Source organism: Olea europaea, chromosome 3, assembly GCF_002742605.1.
Source record: "Olea europaea var. sylvestris chromosome 3, O_europaea_v1, whole genome shotgun sequence".
NCBI classification, from domain to species: domain Eukaryota; kingdom Viridiplantae; phylum Streptophyta; class Magnoliopsida; order Lamiales; family Oleaceae; genus Olea; species Olea europaea.
In genome coordinates, this window is record NC_036239.1 from 12,220,833 (window position 1) to 12,240,508 (window position 19,676).

At 35.1% G+C, this 19,676-nt stretch overlaps 1 protein-coding gene across 4 annotated transcripts; it reads left to right on the forward strand.

The window, feature by feature from the left end:
• The first annotated feature begins 1,480 nt into the window (after positions 1–1,480).
• On the forward strand, positions 1,481–19,445 carry LOC111386364 (probable cyclic nucleotide-gated ion channel 5). 4 transcript variants are annotated; one of them, XM_023010828.1, is made up of 3 exons: positions 1,481–1,711; positions 1,796–2,154; positions 19,410–19,445. In XM_023010828.1, exons 1-2 carry the CDS (start codon positions 1,564–1,566, stop codon positions 2,137–2,139), a joined length of 492 nt encoding a protein of 163 aa, XP_022866596.1. In that variant the 5' UTR covers positions 1,481–1,563; the 3' UTR covers positions 2,140–2,154; positions 19,410–19,445. The 4 variants fall into 4 exon arrangements, with proteins under 4 accessions (XP_022866596.1, XP_022866600.1, XP_022866608.1 ...); XM_023010832.1 differs by lacking the exon at positions 19,410–19,445 and adding an exon at positions 13,720–13,748; XM_023010840.1 differs by lacking the exon at positions 19,410–19,445 and adding an exon at positions 4,451–4,699.
• The last annotated feature ends 231 nt before the right edge of the window (positions 19,446–19,676 follow it).

Sequence of the window (19,676 nt, forward strand, 5' to 3'; positions counted from 1 at the left end):
AAAAATTCTTATGATTCTGAAAGTTCTAAACTTAGGGATGTTCCTCTAGTGCTTCTTCCTCTTCTATAGAAGTGTTGTATACTGAGGTGCTATCTTACTCTGTAGTCACCTATTCTGGTTCTTGCATTAACCTAACATTTTAGACAAATGGACATTATTGACCTATGGTTGAGGTACGTGGTGAGGCACCCTAACCTTCAAATGAACCAGTTAGTCTTAATGAGAATGATGAGGAGATTTTTGAAGCCTTGAAAATTTTTACTGATTGTACTAAGCAGAATTTGAATAAAATTTGGGACTGATTTAATGTCCTTGATGATTTAGAATTACTATGTACTGAGTAATTACATAGTGCAGACCGTTCCCCTTGTGATTGTATAGATATTCATAAATATTCAATAGATATGGGGCTTAGAGTTCATTTTTACCACTTTTTCCACAATGTTCTTTTATTTCTTTAATATTGCTCCTATATAACTTGCTTCAAATAGGTGGGCCCAAATGGTTAGATTTTTTTATTATGGGGGTGCATGAGTTTAGAGGGAAAGTTTTCACCAAATGTATTTTCATTATTTATCATTTAATGCAAGCGAAAAAAAAAAACCTCAAAAGGGGCATTATTACCCTTCTCTTCATTCTCCTAAGATATGCACAAAACTTTTCTTCATTCGATGCAACTGGAGGTTTCAACTGACCTTGGGCCGTTAGTTGTTACGCCTCGAATCTATGGCACATACAGTTAAGTGTTGTTTCGTTGTTTGTCTTTGTTGCTTTAACATTGATATTATTTTACTGTTTTGCGTAGGTACATGTAAACTATTAGGGGCCCTTTGTAGTCAAACTGCTGACGATCTTCATGCCTTAGTAGCACATATTCTTAGTTTGAGTTCTGAGTTTCATGAAGCCAAAAGATTGTTCCATCGTTTCAACTTAAATTTTTACAATATTGGCATTCAAACTATTACGGGTGAGTTTATGCATTAGGCTTTTCGTCTTTTATTCTATTTCTTAATCGTCACGCAATTTTTAATTCTTTTTTTGATTTTATAGTGTGATTTGATTTTAATGCAACTCCTTTCATGGCCTCCTAGCGCCAGAAGATTTCAACACCTCCTCTGTCCTAGGACTTCTTCAAAGGGTCTGAGAGGGCTAGTACTGTTCCTTCACTTACTTTAATCATTTATTGAAAAAGTTAGCAGAAACACTTACCCGACAAAAAGGAAAAAAAATAATCCACTCATATCCAATGTGAGCTGCGGTATTACACCACGACCATTAAATATATTATGAAATTGGCATTGTTGGTTGATAGTTTGGACAAGAAAGCTTAGTCCTCCGAGAATTGATGTGACACTCTTCAAAGGAAATTAGAAGACTTCGAGAAAGAGAAGGGTAAGTATAAAAAAGTGTGTGTAAAAAAATGTGTAAAACTGTTGAGACTTAAGCTAACAAAGAGGCTACTTTATTAGCCGACCTTTGTGGGGTGGAATTTATTCACTGTATGTCCTTGGCAGAATAAGTCTCGCCATTGGTTAGAATTTCACTATCGACGAAAAGCGGCTCATGTTCCATCCTTCTTGTGCTTTCATCAGAGTTTTCATTTGTGTGACAACGGACGGAGAGAGAAGTGGTTTTTTCAACCGCAGTTTGCTAAAAGAGGGAGATTTTTGTGGTGAAGAACTTCTAACTTGGGCACTGGATCCCAAATGCGGTTCGTCTTCTACTCGAACAGTGAAGGCATTGATTGAGGTTGAGGATTTCGCCCTAACAGCCGATGAATTAAAATTTGTTGCAGGTCAGTTCAGACGACTTCACAGCAGACAGGTTCAACACACCTTCCGGTTCTATTCACAGCAGTGGAGGACTTGGGCCGCATGCTTTATCCAAGCAGCCTGGAGGCGGCACTGCAAAAGGAAACTTCTGGAGCTTCATAGGAAGGATGAAGCAGCCGAAGAGTTAGCTAGGGCCAGCACAAAAGCCGGAGGAGGCTCATATAGCATTGGTGTGACGTTCTTGGCAACAAGATTTGCAGCAAATGCTTTCAGGGGACTACACAGAAATCGGAATCTTAGGAGTGCTCGGGAATTGGTGAAACTCCAAAAGCCACCGGAGCCCGACTTTACTGCCGATGCAGATTGATTTGTCTTCGAACTTGTAAGTTGATTAAATGACTCTTCAACGCGAGAATGTTATGGTCAATAAGTTTTTTAATTATAAAAGTTGAATAAATTAAAAGGCAATAGCTCTATTAAAAAAATGATAATTATGTTGGTGTAAATTTTTATCTTTTCAAATTAATTTCTTTTTTCTTTTACATTTTCACTCTAATTTCTGTGATATTTTATTTAATTTCATCACATTTGCACAATAAAATACTATAAAGATATTAAATGATTCACCATATGAAAAAATAAAAATTAAATGTACCCAAATTTATCGTTAATGGGTGCTTTTGTCTATCTATAATAATTAATTAGAAAATTAACTTAATTTTGTCAATTGTTCTGGCATATAAAATTTATTTAATTATTATAAACAGTTCGACATTCCAACCCTTGATCCTTTTGCTTTTTCGGGTCAACATCCTAGCCGAATTTCAAGACATTGATAAAAATACAGCGATGCTAATTTAATTACTCAACAATAATTTCTAATAATTCTATAATTAGATAATTTTTGAGTTTTCAAAAAAGAAACAATTGAAAATTAATAGTAGAGAGCCCTCTTTGTGGCAAATGGGCCCAAGAATTTAGGTCTTAGAAATTGCTCCATAAGAATTGAGAAAACTTTTTATAAAGCCCAACTTTTAACGTCTAAGCTTGTCTATGCTCACATTAGACTGTTAAAAGAGGCCAACTTTTTTTACACCTTGTCCTTACGTGGGACAGTTTGAAAACACCTCATGTCTAGGTGGCACCACTTAACGCCTTATACAACTCAATTACCCATTTAAGCGGGAAGACTTTGGCCCAAGACTAACTGGGATTATTTGTTCATATGCTTTCCCAAGTTCTTGATAAGTTATTCTTACTGGCATGTACATTTTTCAACCAACCCTTTAGCATCAAAAACTTATTTTCCTATAAGGATTTTAAAGCATATCGTTCTTGTTTTCTACCATTAGTATCGTATTAACTACTAGAGCCCTTGGGAATGCTTAGTGCTAAGGTGGCATTTGTGCACAGTCACGTGGTTATTCTTGATAATTGTTATTCCTTTTACAGTTTCAAATTTTATGCATAGACGATAAATGGGGAGACGATAGAAATCAGATCAACAAATTCCTCACACCTAGCAGCATTTCACGTCTTAATCTCACTAGTTCTGATGCTCAAACCAAAGCAAGATGAGAAATGACTATTTAGGAGGGAGATATTTAAATTTGCGTGGTTTACTTCTCTTTCGTGGCGATATTTGTCAATTTCTATCTTGGCTTTGGGACAATTATGTTATTTAGAAAAAAATGATAGGTGATAGCCTTTTATTGGCTATCTTGTAACTAATTCTATTTCGGAATTATGTTTTATTCATTTAGCTTACAGTGTCTTTCGTTTATTGATTGCGCTATTTTCCTCGCGTATCACTTCTGGTTCCTAGGTAGGGAATGGGCTTGCATAATTGATAATTGATTCCTTGATTCAAAAAGTAATTCTCAAAGTCCGATTTTATTATTAATATTAAATCTAGGACTTGTTGTGGTCTTTTTAATTGGAAACTTATCGATAACATTTATTGGCGCATATTTCTCTTTATTTGTTGTGGGCTGACATGGGCTATCTTAAGGAGATGTTTTACGATTTGCAGGAATTTTTGCTTGTGACTATAGGGCCTATTTGTACCTTTCCAGTTAGTAACATGCATGCATTCAATGCTCATGTTAGTTACGTGCAATAGTGTCCATTCCTTTTGAGTTTGTTTGAGTATAGAGCCTAGGTGCTTACACTCTACTAAAACCTATAAATATATTATTCATCTTTGCATGTTCCTTTCTTACTTCTTTTTCATTGCTTTTCGCTTACTATGCCATGTATCCTCTCTTTTATGATTCTATCTTTTGTCTTCTTGTATCTTTCCTAAAACTTTTCTTAGGTACACATTCCACTTTCTGTTGAAAAAAAAATAAGTTATGAAACTTTCAAATTATACATTAAAAATTTCGGTTTTAGTTTCTAATTTTTCAGTTTTGTTTTTAATTTTAGATTCAATACAAAATTTAATCCTATTATTATATTTGTAACATATGTTGAATTCTATTAATTTTCATAGTGAGATGGTTGAATTCTTCTACGATAAAAAGGGGTGGATTTCACATTCTTTGACACAACAAAATCAAACACAAAAATACTCGCTACTCTATTTCATACTACTCTCTTGTCATTTTATCTTCTTCTATAAACTTTTGGCAATTGATAAGGGCTCGTTCTTTCTCTACTTGTGGTCACGCTCATAGAAGGAGAATTGGCAGCAAGCTATAAGGGTTTTATCTTGGTGCTGTGCAGAGCTGAAAGTACCCGTACAAAGGGGAGGCCACACCACTTTAGGATAGCGATTATCGTGACTCTCTTAAGCCAGCTTTTCTAACTCTAGTCTCATATTTACTTTATTTGATTCATGCTTATAATTGATAGTACAATGTACAAATCACATTAATTTTTACAACGATCCAAAGTCGTGTGTGTGGTTTGTGTGATAATAATACTTGGTAGTTGCTAACGTACTCATTATTATTATGCTTCAATTTTTTGATTCTATTAAATTTTAGAACCTTTTATAATTTTCATTTCAAAACTTACTACATAAATTTTCATTTTGGAAGCTCATAGAAATTTTATAGATAAGTAATGCACTCTTCAAAATTGCGTCAATATTTTTAATTTTAAGCACTTATTTCATTTTGATAACTTAGTGGCAAATTTTAAAACTCATATTATTTACTTGATTGATTGACTTGAACATAAAATTAATCGTTACTATGTCAATTTAAACTTCAATATTCATTTAATTTGTTATATTGTTACTTGGAATATTTGAATTAAAATTGTTTAGGACTTAGTTGAAATTTTTTTATTATTGGTGTTATATATATATATATATATATATATATATAGACTTCTCTTTGCCTTAGTAATTTATAGTGTAAGAATGACATCTCGTGAAGATACTAATCATGCTAAACCGGAAAACTTTGATGGAAAAAATTTTAAAAGATGGAAAAAAAATTGAATATTGGTTGACCATTTTAGGGTTAATTTCTGCTATAAAAGAATATAATGAAGGTAGAGAATCTACCTCTTGGTATAACCCAGAACATATTGAATTTCATTGTCATAATCGAATTTTAAGTACTCTTTCTGATAGACTTTTTGATATTTATCAAAATATCAAGAATGCTAAAGAGCTTTGGAAAACATTAGAGGAAGAATATGAAATTGATGATACTGGAGTTGATAGATTTAACACGTCAACCTTTAACAAATATGTTATGGTGGACGAAAAATCTATAAACGAACAAATCCATCAATTTCAAAATTTACTACGACACGTAGAAGAAAAAGGGTCAAGTTTTAGTGAGGACTATAAGGTTTCATGCCTTATAGATAAACTTCCGCCTTCTTGGTCGGACTTTGCTAAAAGTCTTAGACATAAGCAACGGATTTTAACATCAAACCAAGTATTCAATTCCTTGAGAATAGAAGAACATCATAGAAATCGTATCAACAAAGCTGATGAATCACATGCCAAGGCAAACTTGGTAGAAAATTCAAAAAACAATACTAGCTCCTCAAAGCAATTTAAGACTCGAGGTATAAATTTAAGAAAAACTTGCACCGTTATAGGAAAAATTTCCAACCTAAGAATAACTACACTAAGAATAACAAAGGTAAAGAGAACAATGAGTAAGGGCCATGTTATGTATGTGGAAGAACCAACCATATTGCTCGAGATTGCTACTACAAAAAGACTAAGGAGTACAAGCTTAAGGACAAATTTCAAAAGGATCAAGTAAACATGTTGAAGGATGGTGGACATTCCATTAGGTGTGAATCATCAACATTTTTGTCAATTTTACTTATAATAGTAATGAATGGTGATTAGATTCTGGAGCAAATATTCATGTTTTTTTTTATAAGAATTTGTTTAAATCTTATCAGACTTCAAGTGGAGGAAGCATAACTTTGGGAAATGACTCCATCGCTCTTGTATTGGGATTTGGAAGTGTTGAGCTTAAGATGACCTCTGGGAAAAGTTTAATTTTAGATCAAGTTCGCCATATTCCAGAAGTTAGAAGAAATTTATTTGGTAGATCACTTTTAGTTCAACAAGGTTTTAAACTTGTAATGGAGTCAAATAAGATTGTTATAACAAAAAATAATATTTTTGTTGGGAAAAGTTATATTAGTGATGGATTGTTTAAATTGGATATTATTGAAAATCTTTATCATGATTCTTCCATGGTTCTTACTAAGGAAGTTAGTCAATTGTGGCATAAACGATTAGGTCCTGCTGGTAATATGAAGATCAAGAAACTTATGGATCTAAACTTGATTCCAAAATCTCAAATTGGTAATGATAAGTGTGAAGTTTGTGTACAAGCCAAACAAAGTAAGAGACCTTTTAAATCTGTTAGAAGGGACACAAACCTTTTAGAATTGATTCATAGTGATGTTTGTGATTCTAATAGATTGACAACAAGAGTCGGTAATAAATATTTTGTAACATATATAGATGACTATTCTAAGTATTGCTATATTTATTTGTTGAAAGAGAAGGATGAAATCTATGATAAGTTCAAAATCTATAAAGCGGAGGTCGAAAATCTATTAGAACATAAGATCAAAATTTTGAGGTCCGATAGAGGAGGAGAATATACTAGGAATAATCTTAAGGATTATTGTGAGGATAATGGTATAATACAAGAGTGACACCTCCTTATTCACTACAATCCAATGGTACTGCAGAAAGGAAAAATCGAACTTTAATGGATATGGTAAATGCTATGCTCATAAGCTTCGAAGCACCTGAAGACTTATGGGGTAAAGTTGTCCTAACTTCTTGTTACATATTGAATCCAGTAACTGTTAAAGACAATATTAAAATTTCATATGAGCTATGGAAAAAGAGATCTCCTATGTTAGATTTCTATAAGTGTGGGGGTGCTTGGCAAAGGTAATTATACCTAATCCTACAAGAAAGAAAATAGGACCAAAAACTATAGATGTTGTTTTCATAGGATATGCTCAAAATAGCAGTGCAAATAGGGTCTTGATTATAAATTCTGAAGTAAGTGACATTAAAAATAATACTAGCATTGAAGCTAGAGATGCTACTTATTTTGAAGATGTTTTCCCATTTAACACTACAATTTCAAGTGAACCCTCGACTTCTAACAAAATGGTTTTAAATAATACTCCATCTAGTTCATCTTTAGAAGATAAAGTTGAACATGAACTTAGGAGGAGTAAAAGGACTATGAGAGAGAAATCATTTCGAGAAGAATTCTTTACATATTTAGTTGAAGGTGAACAAGAAACATATAAAGATGCTATGGTCTCTACTGATACACCTTTTTGGAAAGAAGCCATCAATGATGAGTCCGAGTCAATTATACAAAATAGTAATTGGGTCTTATGTGATTTACCTCAAGGAAGTAAGACAATTGGATGTGAGTGAGTATTTAAAAAGTTGAAATCTGATGGAAGTATAGATAAATATAAAGCTAGGTTAGTAGTTAAAGGATTCACCCAAAAAGGAGTTGATTATTTTGATATGTATTCTCCTGTTGCTAGAATAACTACTATTAGAATAAGGAATTAATGCAGAGATTTTCTCAAAGTAACCTTCAGCACTGCAATAGACTGAGTAACCAAGCAGTGCATTCCCTGGCGCGACACGCATGGTCCCTCGAAGACATTTTCCTCTCTGGTAGCATAGTGTTCCTTTATTCATTGAAAATGTAATTTTCATTGATAAACACTATTGTACCCTTTCTTAAGGCTTATTGCCTTTATGAATGAAATATTTTCCCATCAAAAAAAGAAAAAAAAGAATGGTGATTTAAATGAAGAAATATATATGGAACAACTAGAAGGATTTAAAGTCAAAGGACAAGAACATAGAGTATGTAAATTAATGAAGTAATTATATGGACTAAAGTAAGCTCCTAATTAGTGGCATGAGAAGTTCAATAGAGTTATACTAAGTTATGGATTTAAAAATAATATACATGACAAGTGTGTATATTGTAAAGAAGATAACAATGAGCATGTGATACTTTTTTTATATGTAGATGACATTAATATTTGGGACAAATTTAAGATTTGTTAATGAAGTGAAGAGTTATTTGTATAAGAATTTTGAAATGAAAGATTCAGAAGAAGCTCATATAATTTTGGGAATGAAGTTAAGGAAACTTTCTGAAGGAATTTCACTAAATTAATCTAATGCTATTAAAAAGATGTTGGAAAAGTTTGAACGTTATGTCAATAAACAAGTTTCCACTCCATATAATTCAAATGTACACTTGAAGAAGAATTTTGGTGAACTAGTTTCTCAATTTGAGTATTCTCAAATTATTGGATTTTTATTGTACATAGCAAACATGACAAGACTTGGTATAACCTTTGCTATTGGGAGACTTAGTAGATATACTAACAATCCAAGTAAAGAACATTGAAACGCTCTGGAGAAAGTACTTAAATATCTCCGAAGTATATTAGATTGTTCTATAAACTATAAAAACTTTCCAAATGTTATTGAATGATATAACGACGCAAATTGGATAACTGATAATGTAGATATTAAGTCTACCATTGGATGTATATTTATGCAAGGTGGTGGGGGCCATATCTTGGGGTTCAACAAGACAAACGATTATTTCTAGGAGTACTTTAGAGTCAGAGTTAATAGCATTAGATACAACATGTACTAATATGGAGTGGCTTAGAGATTTATTATTAGATATACCATTAATAAATTAGCCAATCCCAGCTATTTCAATACATTGTGACTGTAAAGCAGTCGTAGAGCCTGTAAATTAATCTCACTTAAATAAGAAGATGAATAAGCTTATTCAAGCAAGACTTAAGTCAGTTAAGCCTTACTTAAGAGAAATGTGATTTCTCTCAATTTCATGAGATCTGAAAAGAATTTATCAGATAATTTAACCAACGCTTTACCCAAAAAGGGTGTTAATGAATCATCGAAAGGGAGGGGCTTAAGCCCATAAGAGAGTCATCTTCGAGAGCAACCCAACCTCTGTGGTAGGAACAACCCGCCCTACTTGACTCGTAATAGCACTATATTTTGTGATCATCCCTATGGTGATAGTGCTATGCTTATGATGTTAGGAAGGGTTTAACCCTGAATGAGTGTCGAAGCGAGAATTCTCGCAAGGTTTAGGTCACATGCACCCTTGGAGGACTCACCTATGTAAGAGTTGTCATGAGGTTGTGACTATAGGATTGGGCTATTCCCTAGAGACTCTTACTAGAATCAAGATAAGAGGGCATGGCCATTAATAGCACTACCCGATATAAAATTGAGCCTAAATTGATACCATGTGTGGAGCAATTGAAGTTTGGTTAAAGGGACATAATTCAAGCCTTAGTCCATTATGGCTCCCTCAAATGAAAATTGTTATTACTAAGTGAGGTTCAAGTCCAAAAGACACCTACACTTATTACACAGTATAATATTGCCACTATATACATATATAATTATTTTGAAAGTTTTAAAACTTGTGAGGGATTGTTGAAAAAAAAAGTTATAAAACTTTCAAATTAAATATTAAAAGTTTCAGTTTTATTTTTTTTAATTTTTCAGTTTTGTGTTTAATTTTAGATTCAATACAAAATTTAATCCCAATATTATATTTGTAACATATGTTGAATTTTATTAATTTTCATAGTGAGATGGTTGAATTCTTCTACTATAAAAAGGGGTGGATTTCACATTCTTTCACACAATAAAATCAAACATAAAAATACTCACAACTCTATTTCATACTACTCTTCTCATACTACTCTCATATCATTTTATCTTCTTCTATAAACTTTTGGCAATTGATAAGGGCTTGTTCTTTCTCTCCCTGTGATCGTGCCCATAGAAGGAGAATCGACTGCGAACTATAAGGGTTTTATCTTGGAGTCGTGCAGTACCGAAAGTACCCATGTGAAGAGGAGGCCACACAAGTTTAGGACAGTGATTATCGTGACTCTTTTAGGCCAGCTTTTCTAATTCTATTCTCATATTTATTTTATTTGATTCATGCTTATAGTGGATAGTACATTGCACAAATCACATTACTTTTTACAACACTTTCATCTTGCTCTTGTGATCATTTTTCGTTACAATGTCTTCCGAAAGCGACTCCCAAAATATGTCACATTATATAAGGTAGAAAGCTCAAAACCTCAGAATATCTCCTCTAAAGTGCCTTTCTTTCTGAGAAATTTCAGTGTATTGAGGCATTGCTTCATTCTGTAACTAATCTACCCAATTCTAGGGCTAACCCAAAACTTAGTTCTCAACTTACGATCGATGAGGTTTGTGAGCCTTTGAGTGATTCAGATGGCATTAATGTTAGCAGCAAGAAGGTTTTTGAAGCCTCAGAAATATTTACTAGTTACTGAGAAAGGATTGGATGAAATTCGGACTACTTTAATATCCTTGACATAGAATTGCTATGTCCTGGGTAATTTCAAAGAGCAGATTGCCCTCCTCATGATTGTATAGCTTTTCATGAGCATTCGATAGATATGGGGCTTAGAGTCCACTTTCATTATTTCATTCGTGATATTCTTTCTTCTTTTATTATAGCTCCTAGCTTATCCCAAATAGATGGGCCCATATGTTGGGACGTTTTTGTTATAAAAATGTTGCGGATTTAGAGGTAGAGCTTTCATAGGATGTATTTCGATCTATTTACCATCCTTAAAGTTAGGAAACAAAGCGAACCCACAAGGGGTATTACTATCTTTCCCTTCACTCTTCTATGTCTTGCTCGGGACTTGTAATTACTTCCAATAAAGTGCATAATTGGAGGGAAAGTTTTTTCCTTTATTCGTAGCAATTGGAGGTTTCAACCCAATGACCCTCATCCTTTTGTGATTATGCCTAGTGTTTTGGCGAATATATTATTGTTTTTTCTTCGTACATTATTTACTTTTTAACATGATGTTTTTTTGTTTGGCAATGCTCATATAGGTAAGTAGCTAGCTCTTCTTTTTTTGTTGAGCTCTCAACAAACTTCATGCTTTAATAGCAACTGTTCTTAGTTTAAGTTTCAAGGCTCACAAAACCAAGAAACTACTCCAACCATCCAATAAAAATTTCACTACGTTGGTATCCAGACGATTATGAGTAAGTTTATGCACTAGCTTTCTTATTTCAAAACTTTCCTACTTTCAAATAATATCAGATAATTATTTTTCTTTTTTAGTGTGAATTGACTTTAGTGTAACTCCTTTGGCGGCCCCCCAAGAATAGAAAACATCTACAACTCTCCTTCCTAATAAATCGGTTCGTCAAAGCTCTGGGAAGGTCTAAAATTATGCTTTCGTGGGTGGTTGAGGATTCAACCAAGCATCCTTCGTCAGTCTTCCGTGGCCTCAGGATCCTTTCCTAAGGAATCCGTGCCTTCTACTCTGTTGACTTAGTTAGGGATTCCAAAGGGAAAAGGAAAATATCGGATGGGTCTGACCAATTACAGAACCCAAAGTATCCCATTTTTCTAGAAGGTTTACCTCATTTTCTAAATCTTTATTCATCCATTGCTGCAACAAAGTATTAGATGCAGGAGGTTTATCGGTGCTTTCTCCTTTATTTCTCAGGCAACGAGATTTATGTATGCTTGTTTTAATCAATATTTGAAAAGTTACGAAAGAGGTTAACCCTACTCAAAGAGGAAAAATGATTCACGCCCACCTTATGCAAGCTACTATCTTGCATGAAAAATAGAAGTTTGAATATAATGGTTGTGTTTTGCATGCGGATGGCTTGGATAAAATGATCGATTCTTTGGAAAAGATGTGAGGGACTCTCCAGAAGAAACTAGGGAAGATCATAATGGAGCGAGTTGAACATTAACAAATTGGTAAAGGTGTTGAAGTTATTACTATGTAAGAACAAGGAAACGTGACATTTCACGCCTTAGAGAGAAGTTCTAATTGACAAGTTTGAGCATTATGTTACTTCTAGGGAACTTGATAGTGTAAGGAATGGCATAACCTCGCTCAACAATCAATTGGAGAACAATAAGACAAAATTAGCCATTGTAGACTCCAGCCTTTCTAAAGTGATTGCTCGGGAGGCAAAACTGTTGAGGATGCTATATAGTTATTGATATAATTAGAAGCATTCATCGTGATGGAATATAAACTTTTTGGAGGCTTATGAAAATGATGTTGAAGACACCGTATCTTCTGAGGTCATCTGTCGGCTTCTAAAGATCAGGGTACTTCATCCTTTTCTGTTGACCTTTCTCACACTATGGATTTTCAAGCTATTGGGGTTGCGGCTATTATTGGGCCAATTGATACTTCTACTCTCACTCCTATTCCACATTATGAAGTAATTGTGTCATTAGGGATGACGGTCGAGTTAACCAAGACGTTCCAACTTTTGAGAATCTTCAGTTCTTGGTTAATTTAGAAACATAGCTAGCATTTGTCTCATCTTTTTGCAATAGTGAAATTTCCTTGCTTTTGCATAAAATCGATCATTTGGCAATTCATTAATGGAATGTCATTTCTCATTTGTATAAATTGATCATTTGGCAATCTATTTAGCCTCATATTGCTTTACTCATTTGATATTTAGTTACACTTCTTGTAGTTGCATTTAAGACAATTGTATATCAACAATACAAATAAAAAAAATTCATTTATCATTCTTTACAGTGAAGGAAAAATTATTATTGTTTTGTTCTTGCTATGGCTTTTATTACATCAATACTACGCACGCGATTACATGTTGTGATTTCAATTTTGGATGACGGCAGGTGTGATTTCACCCTTGATGATAAGGTTTTTTAGGGTGAAAATCAGTCATGGCATTTCTTTGGCTCTACCTTTAGTCAAAATTTCATTTAGTGAAGCATTATGCCTTTGATTTCAACTTCACATTGGATAGAAAGAGGCTCTGCTTTCATTTAAAAATGGCAGAATAAGCCTCACCTTGTTTACGATACTCATTCATGTGACCTTGCTTAAGGTAAAGCATTGTTTTGATTGCTTCGTCATTTATGCATTCACGAGTACTTGCAAAATTATCTTTATTGGCAAGTATGTTTTTCAATTTACCCTTCACAGTATCAGATTCTTGCTTTCCTAAACAAGGCTTTTTAAGCATATAATCCATTCTTTCAATAATTTCGTTTTCTTTCTCTTTTTTATTACCATGATGATTTGTTCCTTTGGAATTAAACAAGGCTATTTAAGCATGTTTTTCTTTCTTTCAATAATTTCATTTTCTTTCCTTACTTTATTACAAGGATGATTTGTTCTTTTGGAACTAAATACTCTCCATTGAAATCATATATGTAAAGTCTCGAAAATTTTCACATGCTAGAATTTATTTATTTTATTTATTATATTTTAGATTTGAAAGGTTGAAGGACTAAAATGATGAATATATTAAATTCAATTTTAATAGGGTCAAATATTTAGATATTGATAGAGTAATGATAAATAAAACAACAATCTTGTTGATATGATCCAGGAGTCGAGCCCGACGAAGGCAAGTGCGAGACGAGACCCGTTGATAGTCGATGACGGACCAATGACGCGATCAAGGGCAAAGCAAGTGAAACAAACGATGGGATTGCTCGCTCAAGAAACCATTGATGGAACTATGTTCGGGACTCGAAATGGAGCAACTTTCATGTTCAGGTCGAAGGCCGAATCAACTTAGATCAATTTGTTATCAAGCGACGAAAGTGGAGGCTGAAGACAACACCATGCGGCCGCACAGGCAAAACCACATGCGGCCGCACACATGCATATCGAAAACCAAAAGTCCAATTCCAGTTGAACCATGCGACCGCATGGATTTACACCATGCAACCGCACAAGCCAAAAAATTGGCGAATTTTCTATTTTTGGTCAAATTTCCTAGTTTCGATAGAATTTTTATGAAATCAAATTATTACCATAATTTGATGGTTTTGGACGTTTTTATTCATTAGTATAAATAAGAGATTACTTTTCATTGTAACAACTTTTGAACTTCTGATATTGCTTAATATTATAGAGAGAGAATTGTTCTTTCAATTTATTGTTCTTCTTGAACAATCTTGGAACTTATCAAGAATCAACTTCTTGTGGCGTTCTGATCAATCGGATTGTGGGTTTTTTCAATTGTAATCAAGGGGTTTTAGGTTCTTCGCTAGTCTAGGGTTTCTTGGTTCAATTCTTGGGGTTCAAGATCCAAAATCGGGTTAGTATTGGCGTTCTTGGGTTCCACATCAATCTCGTGTGGGTTTCGTAGTTTCCATTACTACGGGGTTCGCATCAGTTGGTATCAAAGCTTTGGCTCCAATTTAATCAAGTTATATCCTTTGTTTTCTACTTTTTTTCAATTCCTTGTGTTCTTGTGTCCAAAAGGTTTTCTTGATTCTTTGATCCAAAAGTTTCATAAAAAATCTTCAAATTCCGTTTCTGGGCTCAATTTTCGCCCAAATCAGTTTTCGTTTTCTTTGTTGGTTTTGTTATTGATTTTCGGATCTTAAAAAAAAATATTGTTCATCCGTACAGTACTGTTCATCCGTACAGTAAAAAAAACTTGTTAAATATTATTGATCCGTCAAATACCAACTTTTATTATTCATTATTGCTTCTAAATTACTTGGACACATTGGAACACTCCATTCCTTCATTCAAATCAAGTTTTAAAAGTTTTCTTTGAGTCCTTTGTTATAATTATTGAGTCACATTCGGTTTGGGAAATTCTACATGAATTGATTGATTGATTGAGTTCATTGATTGTTCCTAGAAACAATTGTTGAAAGAACTGAGTGGTAAAAGGCAGAGAGGTGAGCTTAATAAAGGGTAAAAGCCCTTGTGTGTGTTTCGAGTGACTTTTGGTGAGGCAGTAAAATAAAATTTTAGTGTTAGGATGTCAGAAAGGGCGGAATCAAACTCAAGCCGACAAGGCAATAATAGGAATGCATCGGAGGATTTAGAGCAAAGGTTTGAGAGGGCGTTTGGAGATGTGAGAGATAGGTTGGAGAAGCAGGAGGCTTGGATGAATAGATTAGATACATCGGTGGCTAATCTTAGTCGGGGGCAACGAGTGGATGTATCCAATGCCAGAGGACCGGATAGATGGGAGCCTAGGAGGGAAAGGCGAGAGGAGTATGGATATGGGAGTGACATGGGCGAAGATGAATTTTACGGTGTTGAGATGGGAAGGATGAGGAATAGAGGCGATAGGTTCGACAGACGGGGTCGGAATGATCGCGGAAAGGAGTTGGATGGAAACTTGGGAAATATAAAAATGACAGTTCTTTCATTCAAAGGAAGGAGTGATCCCGAGGCATACCTGGAGTGGGAAAGGAAGGTTGAAATGATCTTCGAGTGTTATAACTACTCGGAAGAGAAAAAGGTGAAATTAGCAGTTTTGGAGTTCAGTGACTATGTAATTTCATGGTGGGATCAAGTGATTACTTCACAACGTAGGAGTGGGGAAAGACCAATCAGCACTTGGGAGGAATTTAAGTCATTGATGAGAAAGAGGTTTGTTCCTAGCCACTATTACCAAGAGATCCATCAAAAACTGCAAGGTCTATATCAAGGGTCAAAAAGTGTAGAGGACTATCATAAGGAGATGAAAATACTCATGATTAGGGCCAATGTGGTGGAGGATCGGGAGGCAACCATGGCACGATTCTTGAATGGGTTGAATAGGGAAATTGCCAATGTAGTGGAGTTGCAACATTATGTGGAGTTGGAAGATATGTTGCATGTGGCTATGAAGGTAGAGAGACAATTGAAGAGGAAAGAGGCAGTTAGGCATTCGTTAGGAACTTCGAGTGTTAATCCATCTTGGAAGATAGGGTGGAACAAAAACAACAACAAAGGTGATAAAGTTGTACCTAAAGGTAGGAATGAGTGGCAGAAAGGAAAAGAAGAAAGTGCTAGCAAAACAGCATCCAAAACAGATTCACAACCATCAAGGAACCGAGACATCAAGTGTTTTAGATGCTTAGGGTCAGGGCACATTGCTTCTCAATGCCCAAATAAATGGGTAACGATTTTGTTGGATAATGGAGATGTGGTGAGTGAAAGTGAAGGAGAGTTTGAGGACATGTCTGCATTTGAGGACGTTGAAGAAGAAGAAAAATTGGAGTTTGCTGTTGGGGAATCGTTGGTGTCAAGAAGAGCTCTTAACACTCAAGTCAAAGTGGATGATTTGGAGCAGCAGCGAGAAAATATATTCCATACACGTTGTTACGTCAACGATAAGGTATTTAGTATGATTATTGATGGTGGGAGTTGCACGAATATAGCTATTACAACTTTAGTTGAGAAATTAGGACAAGCATTGTTAAGACACTCTAGGCCTTATAAGTTGCAATGGTTGAATGAAAGTGGGGAAGTTAGGGTGAATAAAAGAGTTTTAATTAATTTCTCAATTGGGAGTTATAGTGACGAAGTAGTATGTGATGTGGTGCCTATGCATGTGGGTCATATCTTTTTAGGAAGATCATGGCAATATGATAGAAGGGTCACACATGATGGATATAGGAATCGTTATAACTTTGTCAAGGATGGGAAGACTATTACTCTTGTGCCATTAACACCGGCACAAGTGTATGGAGATCATATCAAACTGAAAAGTGAGGAAGACGAGAGAATAAGAGAGTCGGGAAAAAGGAGAGGCAATAGTGAAACCATCACTAAGAGAGAAAATAGTGAGGTGGCTGAGAGTGGAGAAAAGAGAGAGAGCCACATGAGTGGAGAGAAAGAGTCAGTTGAGAGGAGAGAAAAAGAGTCAACTGAGCGGAGAGAAAAGCCAAAGGTTAACTTCTATGCAAAAGAGAGTGAGTTGAAAAAGGCTATGAGCGATAATAGGCAAATGATATTGTTAGTGTACAAGGAGTCCCTCCTCAATTTCGAGGATTCTAACACATCCCTCCCTAGTTTGGTCAAGTCTTTATTGCAGGAATTCGACAATGTGTTTCCTGAGGAGATGCCAAGTGGATTGTCACCAATCAGAGGCATCGAGCACCAGATTGACTTTGTACCCAGAGCTGTCATACCGAATCGACCAGCTTACCGAAGCAATCTCGAGGAGATGAAGGAGCTTCAAAAGCAAGTGGAGGAGTTGATGAGCAAAGGTTATGTCAGGGAGAGCATGAGCCCATGTGCTGTACATGTTTTGCTGGTGCCTAAGAAGGACGAGACTTGGAGAATGTGCGTGGATTGCCGAGTTATCAACAATATCACGGTAAAGTATCGTCACCCAATACCTAGGTTAGATGATATGCTTGATGAGTTGCATGGTGCTTGCATTTTTAGTAAGATTGATCTTAAGAGTGGGTATCATCAAATTTGCATGCGAGAGGGTGATGAATGAAAAACGGTGTTTAAGACTAAGTATGGATTGTATGAATGGTTAGTTATGCCGTTTGGACTCACTAATACACCGAGCACTTTTATGCGTTTAATGAACCATGTTTTGCGTGCTTTTATTGGGAAATTTGTTGTAGTTTATTTTGATGACATCTTAATCTATAGCAAAAACCTAGATGAGCATTTAGAACATTTAAATTGTGTGCTTGTTGTGTTGCGAAATAAACAACTATATGCTAATTTCAAAAAGTGCACATTTTGCATGAATAGAGTTATTTTCCTAGGATTTGTGGTTGGTGCTAACGGGGTGGAAGTCGATGAAGAAAAGATAAAAGCTATAAAGGAATGGCCGACACCTAAAACTATAACTGAAGTTAGGAGTTTTCATGGATTGGCTAGTTTTTATAGGCGATTTGTAAGAGATTTTTAGCACCATCACCACACCGTTGACTGAAATAGTAAAGAAGAGTGTAGGTTTCCATTGGGGAGAATCTCAAGAAATTGAATTTAACACAATTAAGGATAATCTATGTAAAACACCTGTTTTAGCACTACCAAATTTTGATAAAACATTCGAGGTTGAGTGTGATGCATCAGGAATAGGTATAGGAGCAGTGTTAATGCAGGAAAGGAGACCTATTGCTTACTTTGGCAAAAAGTTGAGTGGGGCAGCATTGAATTATCCGACATATGACAAGGAGTTGTATTCACTTGTTCGAGCATTGGAGACTCGGCAGCACTACTTATGGCCAAAGGAATTCGTGATACACATCGATCATGAATCTTTAAAGCATTTGCGAGGTCAAGGTAAGTTGAACAAAAGACATGCGAGATGGGTGGAGTTTATCGAGACATTTCCCTATGTCATCAAGTACAAACAAGGTAATGAAATTATAGTTGCTGATACGTGTCTCGAAGGTACGTGCTTTTAAATTCATTAAGTACTAAACTACTTGGTTTCGAACATATTAAGGGCATGTATGAATCTAATTGTGATTTTTCTTGTATTTATGCTTCATGTGACAAAGGTGCATTTGATAAATTCTATAGGCATGAAGGATATTTGTTTAGGGAAGATAAGTTGTACATTCCTAATTGTTCTTTGCATGAATTATTGGTAAGGGAAGCACATGGAGGTGGTTTAATGGGACACTTCGGGGTTCAAAAGACTTTAGACATGTTAGGGGAACATTTTTATTGGCCTAAAATGCGACATGATGTAGAACAAATATGTGGAAAGTGCATAACTTGTAAAAAGGCTAAGTCTAAGGTCCAATCCCATGGTTTGTATACTCCTTTCCCTGTACCTAGTGAACCTTGGGTAGACATATCTATGGACTTTGTGTTAGGTTTGCCTAGGTCAAAAAGGGGTCGGGATTCAATATTTGTAGTCGTCGATAGGTTTAGTAAGATGGCGCACTTCATACCATGTCATAAAACTGACGATGCTACTAATACTATGGACTTATTCTTTAGGAAAATAGTACGTTTACATGGAGTACCTAAAAGTCTAGTGTCTGATAGGGAAGTGAAGTTTTTGAGTCATTTTTGGCGTGTTCTGTGGAGTAAGTTAGGAACTAAGTTATTATTTTCTACAACTTGTCACCCACAAACAGATGGATAAACTGAGGTAGTTAATCGAACTATGACTCAACTACTTAGGATAGTGATCAATAAAAATCGAAAATCATGGGAAGAGTGTTTACCGTTTATAGAGTTTGCATATAATCGAGCTACACATTTTACTACTTCGTTTTCTCCTTTTGAAATTGTTTATGGTTTTAATCCACTAACACCTATGGATTTAATGCCTTTGCCTGTGCATGAACGAGGTAGCTTGGATGGGAAACGAAAAGCCGAGATGGTGAAAACACTCCATGAAAAGGTCAGGATGCAGATCGAAGAGAAAGGAAAGCTGATTGCATCAAAAGCAAATAAAGGAAGAAGACGCGTTACATTTGAACCTGGAGATTGGGTCTGGGTGCATTTCAGAAAAGAGCGTTTTCCAGAACAGAGGAAGTCAAAATTGTAACCACGAGGCGATGGACCGTTTCAAATCATCGAGAGGATCAATGATAATGCATACAAAGTGGATTTACTTGG